The 15,573-nt window shown below is 43.3% G+C and overlaps 1 protein-coding gene across 10 annotated transcripts in view; it reads right to left on the minus strand.

Moving 5' to 3' along the window:
* The window catches only part of cadps2 (Ca++-dependent secretion activator 2), a 203,319-nt gene that overhangs the window by 70,035 nt on the left and 117,711 nt on the right, over window positions 1–15,573 (minus strand). For all 10 annotated transcript variants that reach the window (XM_029115027.2, XM_029115026.2, XM_029115022.2 and 7 more), the window contains exons 4-8: window positions 15,067–15,147; window positions 14,660–14,893; window positions 14,100–14,221; window positions 7,099–7,210; window positions 4,194–4,333 (exon numbers count right to left, since the gene is read on the minus strand). In XM_029115027.2, coding sequence (XP_028970860.1) covers window positions 4,194–4,333; window positions 7,099–7,210; window positions 14,100–14,221; window positions 14,660–14,893; window positions 15,067–15,147 — 689 coding nt within the window. The remainder of the gene's footprint in view (window positions 1–4,193; window positions 4,334–7,098; window positions 7,211–14,099; window positions 14,222–14,659; window positions 14,894–15,066; window positions 15,148–15,573) is intronic.

Genomic DNA, 15,573 nt, shown 5'->3' on the forward strand with positions numbered 1-15,573 from the left:
GAACAGACAGGGACGCTGAGCACAGAGGGAGACGGGGACAGTGTACCGAGACACAGAGGGAGACGGGGACAGTGTACCGAGACACAGAGGGAGACGGGGACAGTGTACCGAGACACAGAGGGAGATGGGGACAGTGTACCGAGACACAGAGGAAGACGGGGACAGTGTACCGAGACACAGAGGGAGACGGGGACAGTGTACCGAGACACAGAGGGAGATGGGGACAGTGTACCGAGACACAGAGGGAGATGGGGACAGTGTACCGAGACACAGAGGAAGACGGGGACAGTGTACCGAGACACAGAGGGAGACGGGGACAGTGTACCGAGACACAGAGAGAGACGGAGACAGTGTACCGAGACACAGAGAGAGACGGGGACAGTGTACCGAGACACAGAGAGAGACGGGGACAGTGTACCGAGACACAGAGAGAGACGGGGACAGTGTACCGAGACACAGAGAGAGACGGAGACAGTGTACCGAGACACGACAAACATGGAGGGAGACGGGGACAGTGTACCGAGACACGACAAACAGAGGGAGACGGGGACAGTGTACCGAGACACGGAGGGAGACGGGGACAGTGTACCGAGACACGACAAACATGGAGGGAGACGGGGACAGTACCGAGACACAGAGGGAGACGGGGACAGTGTACCGAGACACAGAGGGAGACGGGGACAGTGTACCGAGACACAGAGGGAGACGGGGACAGTGTACCGAGACACAGAGAGAGACGGGGACAGTGTACCGAGACACGACAAACAGAGGGAGACGGGGACAGTGTACCGAGACACGGAGGGAGACGGGGACAGTGTACCGAGACACGACAAACATGGAGGGAGACGGGGACAGTACCGAGACACGAAAAAACAGAGGGAGACGGGGACAGTGTACCGAGACACGGAGGGAGACGGGGACAGTGTACCGAGACACGGAGGGAGACGGGGACAGTGTACCGAGACAGAGGGAGACGGGGACAGTGTACCGAGATAAAGAGGGAGACGGGGACAGTGTACCGAGACAGAGGGAGACGGGGACAGTGTACCGAGACAGAGGGAGACGGGGACAGTGTACCGAGACACAGAGGGAGACGGGGACAGTGTACCGAGACACGACAAACACGTTTCAGGTGAACAGCAGACCGAGGAAGCAGGAAGAATTTGTGGTCTCCCTGTGTCTCCCTCCATCTCCATGAGTAGTTGGTGGCAGATTGCACTCTCTATCTCTCAAACCGACCTCGTCGTTCCTCTCTACCCCCTCTCCCTTTCCTCCCTCACTCCCTCCCTCCCTCCCCACTTGCTGGGTGGTGGCAGCAGATTGCAGTCTTTGGGAGAAAGAGCTCCCTCTTTTCTGTCGTTTTGGCTCCCATCAACAGATGGCTGCTTTTAATGGGGGAGCGATCAACCTGAAAATCCAACCTCTCCAACTCAGCCTCTCTCCCTCGCTGCCCCTCTCTTCTATGATCACTTCCTGATGTCCTCTCTAGAATGGACAGTCCTCAGGTGTGTGTGTGTGTGTGAGGGAGGTTTACACTGAGCTTGTAAATATGATTCTATGATTTTAGAATTGTGTGTAAGCAATAATTTCCAGATATCATACGCAGTGTTTCTCCGTGAGTTGTATAATTGCATTGTTACGTACCACTGTGTGCGTTTGTACTTGTGTCTGTGGGATTGTAAAAGGCTCTCCCTAATTGGGTAGCACCTCTTGAAGCGTTAATGACCATCTTGGCTGACCCTCGGAGTGACAAAGAGAACACCAGGGCACGCACGCACGTACAGACACACTCCTTCGCTCGGCATCCCGGGGTCTCCTCACTAATGAGCAGGGCCACGGTCATGATGTGACCTCACAATGCTGCTCATCAGGGAGGAGGGGCCACGGTCATGACGTGACCTCCCGATGCTGCTCATCGGGGGGCGGGGCCACGGTCATGACGTGACCTCACAATGCTGCTCATCGGGGGGCGGGGCCACGGTCATGACGTGACCTCACAATGCTGCTCATCAGGGAGGAGGGGCCACGGTCATGACGTGACCTCACGATGCTGCTCATCAGGGAGGAGGGGCCACGGTCATGACGTGACCTCACGATGCTGCTCATCAGGGAGGAGGGGCCACGGTCATGACGTGACCTCACGATGCTGCTCATCGGGGAGGAGGGGCCACGGTCATGATGTGACCTCCCGATGCTGCTCATCGGGCAGGCAGGGCCACAGTCATGACATGACCTCACGATGCTGCTCATCAGGGAGGCGGGGCCACGTTTTGCTGTGACAGTGGGAGGCCGTTATCCAGCAAAATACACGGATTACTTCAGAAGAATGTTTTAAATATTTTCAAATGCAACATAGTATTATTGTGGGCTCTGAAAAACAAACTGGAAAAACAAAAGCAACTTAGGCATGAGGACTGGGTCAGTTAAGCACTAGCCTCTCTGTTAACCAGCTAAGACCCATCTTCCTTTGAAACCGATTTGACTGACAGCCTGGAAAGCAATTGGTGTAGAAAATGAGGAAGGGTTGCCCTCTGCTGGAGCAATGGAAGCTCAACATGAACAATACATAACACACGGTACCTCAAATAACACCTTCCAATCCAATGGACATGCCAGAAGGAGTTCACGTCACACCACACTGTGGCTGAGAGACAGGAGTGGCCCGTTTTTCTGCTCCTCTAAACTAAGCCACTCATTTTCCTCCATGTCACTCTACCTCCTCTCTGTCGCTGCTAGGGGGCACTGCTATCCTTTCCTTGTATTGTGTTTGGTAATTAAGGCCATCTGGCTCCTGGCGCCACATTCAACGTCATAGCAATGACAATATAGTTACTGCATGGACACAGATGTGGATATACCGTGTCCAATAATTATATCATTATTTTGTGTGCATATTTCCTGTATTTTCTCTGAAATTCATGATGTCCAATTAGTAGTTCAGACCTTTGAGATTTGGGACATGCATCCTCCGAGACATGTTCGCTAAGTGTTTAACCAGGTAATAAACACACATACATTAGCTAGCAGGCACCCAAACCGCTGAAGTGCAATGAGACAGTGCCCAGCTCCATTAGCCCTTGGTGATGTGAGGCTAAAACACAAATGGCTGTGCGTGAAGGGACATACAGTGCTTTAGATGACTGGGCAGCTCAATGAGGCCAAATAGTTGGTTCAATTGATTACAAGTGAATTGATTAATGTGTAATGAGTATCCTGACCTAGGCCTCACTTTGGAGAGTATGACTGCAAGACAGAAAAAGTATCCACCACACGAATAGGTTGTGTAGTTCATACCCTCAGTATGACTGGGTAGAGTAGTCTGTACCCCCATTATGACTAGGTAGAGTAGTCTGTACCCCCATTATGACTGGGTAGAGTTGTCTGTACCATCAGTATGACTGGGTAGAGAAGTATGTACCATCAGTATGACTGGGTAGAGTAGTATGTACCATCAGTATGACTGGGTAGAGTAGTATGTACCATCAGTATGACTGGGTAGAGTAGTATGTACCATCAGTATGACTGGGTAGAGTAGTATGTACCATCAGTATGACTGGGTAGAGTAGTCTGTACCATCAGTATGACTGGGTAGAGTAGTATGTACCATCAGTATGACTGGGTAGAGTAGTCTGTACCATCAGTATGACTGGGTAGAGTAGTATGTACCATCAGTATGACTGGGTAGAGTAGTATGTACCATCAGTATGACTGGGTAGAGAAGTATGTACCATCAGTATGACTGGGTAGAGTAGTCTGTACCATCAGTATGACTGGGTAGAGTAGTATGTACCATCAGTATGACTGGGTAGAGTAGTATGTACCATCAGTATGACTGGGTAGAGTAGTATGTACCATCAGTATGACTGGGTAGTGTAGTCTGTACCATCAGTATGACTGGGTAGAGTAGTCTGTACCATCAGTATGACTGCGTAGAGTAGTCTGTACCATCAGTATGACTGGGTAGTGTAGTCTGTACCATCAGTATGACTGGGTAGAGTAGTCTGTACCATCAGTATGACTGGGTAGAGTAGTCTGTACCATCAGTATGACTGGGTAGAGTAGTCTGTACCATCAGTATGACTGGGTAGAGTAGTCTGTACCATCAGTATGACTGGGTAGAGTAGTCTGTACCATCAGTATGACTGGGTAGAGTAGTTCGTACCATCAGTATGACTGGGTAGAGTAGTTCTTACCCGCTGTGCTTCATGTTCGGGGGTTTGTCCATGCGGACTGCTAGTTTTATTTTAAGGTCGGCGTCCTGACTGTTCTTTGGCACCACCATCTTGTGGAACTCTGCCTGCTTGGGTCCATTGGTGGTTGGGTTCAGGATCAACTGGGAACAGGAGAGAGGGAGAGAAAAGGATGTAGGTGACAGAGGGAGAGGGCACAGAAGAACACATTTGCACTCACACACACGTGCAGATAGACAAATGAGAGACACAGCACAGTATAACAGCGTATCAGATCAGACAGACACACGCTCATGTCAAACTTGGATATGTGAACAGAGAGATGAAGGACATCAGACAGCCATGGCTGTCTAGGGCAGGACAAAGACAACACTAGCTTTCTTTTCACAGAGCAGTTGTTTAGCTTTCAGGAAAACTCATTCGGGTACAGACAAAAGCTGTGGCAATAAGAACTTCAATTGTATATACACTTAACCGGTGTATACATAATGATAGAGAGATTATTTTAGAAACAAAGAATGTTTTGAGTTGTTGACTATTGTGTGGACGTGTCCATGCTTTACTACAATTGTGAGGAAATGCTAGATGTAAAATTAGGGTTAGGGAAGCCTCGCAGTTAGCTGCGTCACTGAAAGACCAGTGTTTCGAATCCTACTTGTGGATTAGCCCAGGGGTCCTGTAGAGGACAGTGCAATTAGTCAGCACCGTTCAGGGTTGGGGGCTTAGTAATCCAAAATGGCCGCCTTGCCTCGTTGCACTCTAACGACTTGTTGTGGCGGCTTGGGCACGGGAGCTCGATTGAGATAGAAGGCCGGAGTGTGCATGCCTTCTAGCATGTAAGATTCTGGTATAAACTTCCTAGTTCAGCAAAGATCGTAATAAGAACCAAGGTGGCATCCGATGTTTGAAGGCACGTCTCAACATTACAGTCCCGTGTTTGCTGCGAGTTTCTGTGGGGTCACTTAGAAACGCCCTTGTTTAATAACATCAAAACTGATCAGAAATACAGTGCAGACATTAGTCATGTTGTAAATGACTATTGTTGCTGGACACGGCAGATATCTTATGGAATATCTACATAGGTATACAGAGTCCCATTATCAACAACCATCAGTCCTCTGTTTCAATGGCACTTTGTGTTTGCTAATCCAAGTTTATCATTTTAAAAGGCTAACTGATCATTAGAAAACCCTTTTGCAATTAGGTTAGCACAACTAAAAACTGTTGTGCTGATTAAAAATGGCCTTCTTTAGAATACTTAGGTATTTAGAGTATTAGCAATTGTGGGTTCGGTTACAGGCAGAAAATCTCCCAAAATAAAGAACTTAATCAGTCTATGCTTGTTCTGAGAAACTGAAGGCTATTCCATACTGAAGATCAGCGCAAACAGCGCAAACTGGCTCTAACCAGAATAGAAAGAGAAGTGGGAGGCTTTGGTGCACAACTGAGTAAGAAGACATACATTGGAGAGTCTAGTTTGAGAAAGAGACTCCTCATAGGTCTTCAAGCAGGCAGCTTCATTATATAGTACCTGCAAAACACCAGTCTCAATGTCAAAAGTGAAGAGACAACTCCGGGATGCTGGCCTTTTAGGCAGAGTTGCTAAGAAAAAGCCATATCTCAGACTGGCCAATAAAAAGAAAAGATTAAGATAGGCAAAAGAACACAGACACTGGACAGAAGAAGATTGGGAAGAAATGTTATGGACTGAGGAATCTAAGTTTGATAAAAGAACAAAGAAGAACACTCATGAGACGCAGACCAAATGTAAAGATGGTGGAGGAGTGCTTGACAGGATTTGTGGCATGGGGGTGCTTTGGTGGTGGAGAAGTGGGAGATTTGTACAGGGTAAAAGGGATCTTGAATAATGAAGGGTATCACTCCATTTTGCAACACCATGCCATACCCTCTCAAGCCAATCCAACTTGTGGAAGTTGCTTCAGGACGCAGTGTGTAAAATCACTTCAGATTACCTCAACAAATTTACAACTAGAATACCAAAGATCTACAATGCTAAAATTGCTACAAATGGAGGATTCTTTGACAAAAGCAAAGTTTGAAGGACACAATAATTATTTCAATAAAAATCATTATTTCTAACCAATTCCTATATTTCCTATTGATTTTGCTTTATTTCCTTTTCAAACACAATTCATGTATGTTGTCATGCAAAAACAAGGAATTTTCTAAATGACCCCAAACTTTTGAATGGCAGTCTATGAGAGAAAGCAAGAGAAATAGAGCAAAAATGAGGTGAGAAGGGGGTGACAGAGTAAAGAGGAAGAGGGTAAAAAAAACAAGGTACAGAGAGACAGACATTCAGAACAATTACCTTTGAGCACAGAGAAACACGTACAACAAAATTGAAAGAAAAACAAAAGCCAGTGAGTTAGCAGAATATGTGTGTTACTGTGGAGTTCTGGTAAAACTCGTCGTTTTGTACGGTTTCCCATGTCTCAAAGGGAGTCTCTATCTGTTTCTCAGATTGAAGAAAAGATAATGATGGGAGAGGAAAGAGCAACCAATTTCTTGTGGATGGACCGCACCAATGCAGTTAGGCTACGTTTACACAACCAGCCACAATTCAAGGGTTTTGCCTAATTATTTATTTCAGAACAAACAGATCAGATCTTTAGCCCATCCTTGGACAGGGGAATAATCAAACACTCTCAACCTTTTTGTTCTAAGTGCATTTCCATGACAATGTTTGATTGATTGGCTTCTGCCAATGTCTAACACGAATATGATTAAAAACAATATATTTTACGATCGACTGATGGTAAAAATGCTTGACATCAATAGTGATTTCCTTGAACGGTGACTGATGTTTTGGCAGTGACTGATACTGATAACGGTTGATATTAATAGTGGCTAATATCAATAGGGAAAGATAATGCTGATGTCTCACCCTCCCCAGCTCCTTGTCTTCCAGGGCCAGTACCCCCGTGCTCTCTGTGAACAGTTTCACTTTGACCATGGGCAACGGGTGAGTAGTTGTGAAGTCCCCCTGAGTGCCCCATCTGAAAGACAAAAGTTCCATGATGAAGAATCACAGAAGACTACCCATGCCACGTAACCAGCAGGTATTAAGCGTCATACAGGTTTTTGTTTTGTGTTCAATAAACAGGCAAGTCAGTGAACATGTGTAGCACAACCATTTCAAATGGACATTATACATTAATTATCTAGTATGTTAAAAGGGCACTCTGGTTACATCATCACCCCATTGGAATGGCCAAGCTCCTCAAAAAACTTACTTTAAGAAAATAGCGATCCACCTTGCCTAAAAATGCCCTCTTTCTATCCGAGACATATCAATAACAATACCAATCACATTGAGGTTCAGGTCTGCACCAGGTCACTGGAGGGGTACGCACTGCTATCTCTGTTTTAATATGCTAAAATCAGTTGTCAGTCTTATTTTGTCTTCTAAAGGAATGACTCGTTTGTGAGATATTCAGCTGGAAAGACATTTCAGATGGTTGATCAAGTCACCACGATGCACCTTTTACATTGATAACACATTGTGCTCACACACTGAAGATTCTAAAATTAGATAACTGCAAGAGAGTGAAAACTTGATTAGCTTCTGCTTTCTAAACACTACATTACATGTCTAAAAGTAAAAATGGGATAGAAGTTTTCAGCTCTGTATGTTTAGCTGTGTGCAGATATGACCACAGAATGTGGAATGACCAACCCCCCCCCCCCCCCCCGCTTCTCAAGGACAGCAGGAATCCAGTGTAGCCAACAAATACATTTTTCCACAGTTGCCAAGGCAACCTGTGGAATGCATTCACGTGGTCTGTCCCTCAAGTTGTGAGAGACAAAAGAAATATCAACCGTTTATTCAAAGAGGCAGGTAAAGTCAAAGGCCAATTCAAACAAGAAGTGGCTATTGTTAGACCTGTGTTATTTGTATCAAGGTACACAATGAAAAGACCAGAGGTGAAGCATATTTTAGCCAGTGTTCTGTCTTTATTTGCCAGTCTTTGAAAGGCCCACAAGCTAATGGTTAAATTTGTAATGCGAGGGAGGGAGGTTAACTATGTTACAGTGGCTACAGGCTTTTTCTGTCTCATATACATTATCTGATCTGACAAGGGGCTAGAACAGCAGCAGAAAACGACACTTCTGGAGCAAAGCATTGATTCTATTTCTTCAGTAAAAAGAGAGCGAGACTACGGAGTGTGTGGGAAGCAAGGTCTTTCCCCATCTCTGCTGAAGGACAAGTACTGTCTGTCTATATTTAAGATGATAAATGCACTGTTTGTCAGTCAAGTAACTGCCCTCAAATCCGATTATGTGAGATGTGAGATGATGACAACCAGTTGATGCCTTGCTGTTAGCATACACAGAGGCCCCAACAGCAAAGAAAAGGTCCGGGAAAAGATGCAATAAATTAAGCTATGGATGCGTGGACGTCCATGCGTTGATGACAAAAACAGTGGAGTAATATAACTTTATTCAGATCATGATAGCAAGCAAGCAAGCAGGTTTATTTATATAGCACAATTATTACATCGAAGCAATTCATTGTGCTTTACACAGTGTGGTTAAGTTTAAGTGCTCAGTCATGGCACGTGAGAAGAGAAGTGCTTTTAACCTGGATTTAAAAATGGATACGTCTGGGGCACTTCTAAGATCTTCTGGTAGTTTATTCCAGTTTTGTACAGCATAAGTGCTAAACGCTGCTTCTCCATATTTAGTTTGGACTCTGGGCTCTAATAGCAGGCCTGTTTTCATGGATCTAAGAGCCCTGCTCGGTTTATATAGATCAGGATAGGACCAAATTACAAGAGTACAAAAGCCCATGAGGCATTTAAAAGTAATGTTTTCAAGAATGAATGGGTCGTTAATTGAAATGACCGTTAAACTGACTAGCCCGGAAATCCTCTGAATAGCTGTGTATTTCTGGTTTCTAAGAGGAAGTTTTATTGTAGTGATAGGTAATGGCATGTACTCCCAATAAGCAATCTAGCAAATTTAGCACCACTGGGAGTCTGGTAACAAAGTCTTACTGTATTACCAGACTCCTGTCCCTGCCAGCCGTATAATAACCATACCGAAATCAATGGCTAGACGCACAGCATCAAGAAATTAGTCACTTATCTAAAGTAATCATCAAAAGCAGACATTTACATTTCGCTAGGGGCTCTGAGGCGACAGCAGTGCTGGGATGTGATAGGAATATGCTGCGGAGTCTCACAAAAGACACAGAATCCGTCTGCTATGTGGATGGATCATATGAACAGCCTCTTATATTTTCAACTGAAGCAAGATAAATACTCAGCTAAATGAGGTAAAATGAAAAAACATTTAACTACTTCTACCCCAGACAACGTGGTCAAAGGACACGGCAGCAGTCCACCTAAAACCACACCACTTATACGGCTAGAGATTTATATAGCGTCAATGCGCCACTACACCCCTATTCTGTGTGGCACAGCCAAGCCAAGTCTGGGATATCGGTCTGGCATCGACTGTGGGTAAGGAAAGTGGGGACTGGGGATCACAGACTTCCATAGAAAATGGTGTTCCAGTACAGACCTAAACTGGAGATCACTGACTTCCATAGAAGATGGTGTTCTAGTACTGACCTAAACAGGAGATCACAGACTTCCGTAGAAGATGGTGTTCTAGTATTGACCTAAACTGGAGATCACAGACTTCCATAGAAGATGGTGTTCCAGTACTGACCTAAACAGGAGATCACAGACTTCCATAGAAGATGGTGTTCCAGTACTGACCTAAACTGGAGATCACTGACCTCCATAGAAGATGGTGTTCCAGTACTGACCTAAACTGGGGATCACTGACCTCCATAGAAGATGGTGTTCCAGTACTGACCTAAACTGGGGATCAGACTTCCATAGAAGATGGTGTTCCAGTACTGACCTAAACTGGAGATCACTGACCTCCATAGAAGATGGTGTTCCAGTACTGACCTAAACAGGAGATCACAGACTTCCATAGAAGATGGTGTTCCAGTACTGTTCTAAACTGTCCATGTACTGGGGATAGGTCAACAGGCTGGTGGCCAGGCTCAATCAAAACACCCACAAATTGATCACAGACAAAACCGTGGAGGTGGTGATTGAAAGTGGATTGTAATGGGGAAACTACCCCATTTGGGTTCACCAGATACATTTGGGGAATAAATAAAAGGCACATAATTATATTCAAGTTTTTTTTTTACCAGTCAACAGCTTTGGTGTGTAAACACTGATATTTACAGCCTACCCAGATTACTAAAGAAAAATCATGTCTTTCAATTTCTTTCAATTTGTTTGGTCTGACAAAAAGAAATTTGAGTTACTGTACCAGTCAAAAGTTTGGAAAATACTATTTCTAGGGTATTTCATTAGTTTTACCATTTTCCACATTGTAGAATAATAGTGAAAACTATGATATAAGACAAGGAAAAAAGTGTCAAACATATCAAAATACATTTCATACTGTAGATTCTTCAAAGTTGCCACCATTTGACTTAATGAAATCTTGATGACAGAAGCCATGTCTGTGTGAATGCCAGGATATCACTGACTAGTCCAAGAAATCTTTTCCTTTTGAAAAGCCAGTCTTCCGTTCAGATCATCTAGATTGTTAACCAGAGACTGGTCGTTTGGTAAAAAGATTACAGGGAGTCGGGGCATATAGCCTGGCCACCTCAGTCAAACAGAAACACTGCCTATCTTTCCTCATTGGTGGTGCCTCAGAGAAGTTGGGACAAAGGTGTTTGATGACTAAAGGTGAGTTGTAGATGAATCTGAGTTTATCTACAGCAGTTCTAACGTCCAGAAGAGACAGATGATCGTAATTGATAGTGGCAGAGACTGCAAAGACTAGTTAAAAGGAGCCAATATACAACACAGTTACTATGGTGAGCACCATCTTTGATCACCCTTAAAATGTCTTTAGAACTTGACTGGAGCCCTCCAGTGGCACATTCTACCGTGTGAAATGATAAATCTGGGGAAGTGTATCAAAGAATCCTAAAATATTGACTCTCAGGAACAGTCGGCTACTTTATCGTGAAACAGAAGAAGTCCAGAACAACCAAAACATTTCCTAGATCGGACTAATTGGCATATCTAAGTTAAGGGGCAAGAAGGGCCTTGGACAAGGAGGTGCCCAAAAAACACACGTAATTTAATCTAAAACAGGGCTGAAGATTCATCTATCAGTATAACAATGGGCCGAAGCACCCAGCCCAGAGAATGTTGGAGTGGCTTCAGGACATGTCTGTCCATGTCCTTGAATTGTACAGCCAAAGGTCAGACATGAATTCCATTGAACAGCTGTGAGGGGACAGAGCTTGGGAGGACCTGCAAGGAAGAACGGGAGAAACTGCCCAAATCCAGGTGTGCAAAGGTGGTAAACCTATACCCAAGACACAAAGCAGTGGTTGCTGCCAAAGGCGCTTCTGCAAAGAACTGAATAAAAAAGGGTGTGCACATATATATTTCAGTAGTTTTTTTTTTAATCTAATTTGGCAAAAATTTCCAGATTTTTTTTTTACCTTTGTCATTATGGGGAACTGTGTGTAGATTGATAGGGGGGGGGGGATCATTTTATCAATACAAACAAAAAGCGAAGGGGTCTGAATACTTTCCGAAGGGACTGAATGTTGTCTACCACTTGCAGTACCATTACACCAAGCAAAAGTCTGAGTAGACGTTAATATATTTAGCAATTAAAGATTCAATTCTGATTCAAAGGCGCGGCACACTGTTAGCATTTCAAAGCCCAGGTCTGACTGTATTAACATTAGGTATGGCTGCTGTGCTAACGTGTGCACGTTTATATCATCTTCAAAAGCTGACATTCCAAGACCAGGGATAATCCAATTAGACCTTAACTGGCCATGCTCTGCTGCAAACATCCAGGTTCCTATTAGTGTGCAAAGTAGTGTGATCTGAAATGTCACACACACCTGATATAAAAATATATTTTGTTACATAGAGTGATAAATAAAGTTTATCTTTTGGCCCTACCAAAGGTTTGGATTTCAAACCAAAGTATTTCTTAGTTTCTATTTTAGGGAATTTGTGTATATACATTGGTTTCACTATTTAGAAATTAAGACTTGTTATACATTCCCCCATTTCAGGGTACCATCCTAAAGAAGCCATACACATTTGTTTTGCACTATAATATAAGAAAATGTCCATAGCCTATCTGCAGTATTAGAGGAATGAAAAAAGACTGCGGGTGCACACAAAAGCACATCCAGAAAGCAGATAGTCAAGAGAAGCAGGTCAACAGAAGCTGTCAAATGGAAAATCTGCACCCTTCATTGGTGTCACAAAGAGAATGCATCATCGCTCCGCATGCCCACAGACAAACAATAGCAGATGGGGGCAACCAAAATGTCTGTCATTTCCTTGGTTGATAAAATTGTACATAGTTCACTCAATTTCTTTTCATGAATTCAATAATGTGTGGAATCATTGGGGCATCTAAATCGCTTTTTATATTTTTAAAACATAAAATCTTGTTTCTACAGCTTTTGATTAACCAAAAGTAAAACTTGCTAGCACCAGTGCATTAGAAGAGGAGAGTTGGTTCAAACGTGAACTGTTGTAGCTGTAATCCCTTTAATCCTTATTGCTTTAAACTATAATGGAGTTGAACCTGCCTATTCCTTCAAATTAATTGGTATCTAATTCTAACAACACATACTTCCTTGAGAATCTACCTCCAACATGCCTATGATCAATTGTGTGACTTCACATCAAGCGCTAAATTGCCTAGCCATAACCTTACCTACTTTGTTAAATAATATTCTAAGCCCTACTGGAACATAACAGTCAGAAGAAGATTAACTTACAACATTTGAACTGCTTATTAGTATAGTTACAAAACAAGCCTTAGTATTTTTGTATTCAATACTATGACCAGTTGTATAGTAGGCTATAGCTACAGGATAGCTCAAACTAGTTGAAACTAGGCCTTGGGGATAAAATCAGGAAATGAAAGAGCTTGACAATTAATCAGCAGAATGGCACATTCATATTAAGAAATGTTGCACAGTTTCTGTAATGAACATATTCATCTTAATTACAGTTGGCACAACAAGTGATTTGATCATTTATTAGCAACCTACCGTATAAGAGGTGGAAAATGCATGCAACTAATAAGCTCAGTGCCCAGTGGTTATCTGGGCTGACAACTCTCTTGATCTGTGGTTGTTTGTCCGTTGGCTGTCTAAAAATGTCTTCAATAAAATGACAGAAGATATTTATAGGCAGAGACTGTTGCATGTTTCATGGAACAGTGAGATCTGTACAATATCAAAACATTTTTATTGAAGATAATTGGCTTTAAAAGGCATTGCCCTGACAGGGGCCTTTAAAATTCTCAAATTCTATGGTGGCCAACCTCAACTATCACCACAACCACCACCTTTCTCCCTTTTTGGTCCGGATTGTATTGGGACAATTGGTTTGACAAGTGTTTCTTGTATTCCAGTGGGTTCCATCCAATCATTTGAGCAGATATTAGAGAGCTGTCAATATATATTCTTGATTCTAGGCTTTGCATTTGCCGTTGGAGTCTACTATCTGTTAACATGACCTGAAGAAGGGCCAATGAAAAAGTAAGCCATAATGAGACTGAAAATCTTAAAAATACCTAACCCCATTACTCTGACACAAGGATCTTCCAAGATGCTGATTACTACTGTTTTAAAACATGACTTCCAGCTCTTATCTGTGGTGAATTGCTGTACAGACAGTCAGTAATCCACTGCTGTAAAGACAGTCAGCAAACCAATGCTGTAAAGACATTCAGCAAACCAATACGATAAAAACAGTCAATAAAGCAATACTGTGAAGACAGTCAGTAAACCAATGCTGTAAAGACACTCAGTAAACCAATGCAGTAGTAACCTTGTTGTTGACTTACTGTGGTCTAGAGGCTTCTGCCTGGTCTGTCTGAAGTTTCTCTCCTCCCTCCACCTCCATGGTGCAGTAAACAATCCTGTTAGGAGCTACTGACTTCAGGCCTTCTACTTCCACTATCACTATCTGCAAACAGTCACAGAGAGAGGACATGATGAGCTCCAGAAGTTTGCAGATAGTAAGGGCAGCGGCAGCATTAGACAAGGAGCTACTGGCTTATGTAAGTTCAGTCTAGACACTATGACTGAATCCCAACCCACAGTCACTGAGTGGACCATCACTGCTTAGGGAAACCAATGTTACAGGATGCATGCACACATACATAGAAATACAAACATTCAAATGATGTCAAAAAGCAGATGCCTTTGTTTCTTTTGTTTGGTCTCTTGGTAGATAAAACAATACTCAAGATGATGCCAGATTAGATAAAACAAACAGACTAATAAATGTCAAAGACAGAGAAATCTTTCTATCCAAAGTCAACCAGAATAATGACACATATTAAGTACTTCCACCATGAGCAACCTGAGTGTACAGCTAAACAACAAGAAAACTAGCACACACCTCCAGTGTGAAGGAGAGCACCACATCAGACTTGGAGAGGAATTCTGTCTCGTCGCCCATGTCCAGGAAGGAGTTGTTAATTGAAGAACGTTTGAGCTTCTGTTTGAAGTCAGGGCCTCCCTTAGCTACAGGTAGGCTCTCCAGGTTCGCCATGAGCAGGTTGACAGACGAGCGCAACTCTTCGATGTACATGCCCTCCATGTCTTTGGACAGAAACTTGGGGTGCTTCCTCTCCTGAGAGGGATTCAGTGTGAGAGGAAGAGTCGCCATTTTACAAGTTGAAAACTACAGTATCAGAATATGCATTTACCATTTTTCTTTTGCTGGAAACTTGGTAGCTCTCTATGACCACAAATTGACGACCAATGTTTTTAGCTTAGCCTTGTTACAATAGTTTGGAGACTTACCCTGGCTACCCTCTCTGCCAGCTGTAGTCTTCCATCCAGCTCCCGGCGGATTTGAGCTGCCTGCTCATCTACATTGTCCAGCTAAAAAAATTAAGACATGAATAAAGACATGGGGTGTTCACCAAGTCATTTCATTTGGGTATCCCCAAAAATATTTTTAAGTGGACAAAAAATTCTAACACAGCTAAAAGCAGGAGTAATTTTAAGAAATTACAATTTCTACATCATATTTTATATAGCATGAATTGCTGGGGTGGTTGATGGCAGAACTTCTAGTATGCAGAATATATACATTTTCTAGTATTGTCTTACAGTAGGTCTGGCTTTGTTGGTTAATGTGCAATGAATAATCAGATGGATTCTTTGAGGTGGTACACTGCAGAAACTGCATTAATAATTTGTTTAACAAGCTACTCATAAGTGGACTGGTAGCATCTAGTAGATTGTGATCTGTTTGAAACACCTGCGGTATGGTAAGCTTGACATTTCTAGCAGTTGAGTAGCCAG

This window comes from Esox lucius, chromosome 19, assembly GCF_011004845.1.
Source record: "Esox lucius isolate fEsoLuc1 chromosome 19, fEsoLuc1.pri, whole genome shotgun sequence".
Lineage (NCBI taxonomy): Eukaryota > Metazoa > Chordata > Actinopteri > Esociformes > Esocidae > Esox > Esox lucius.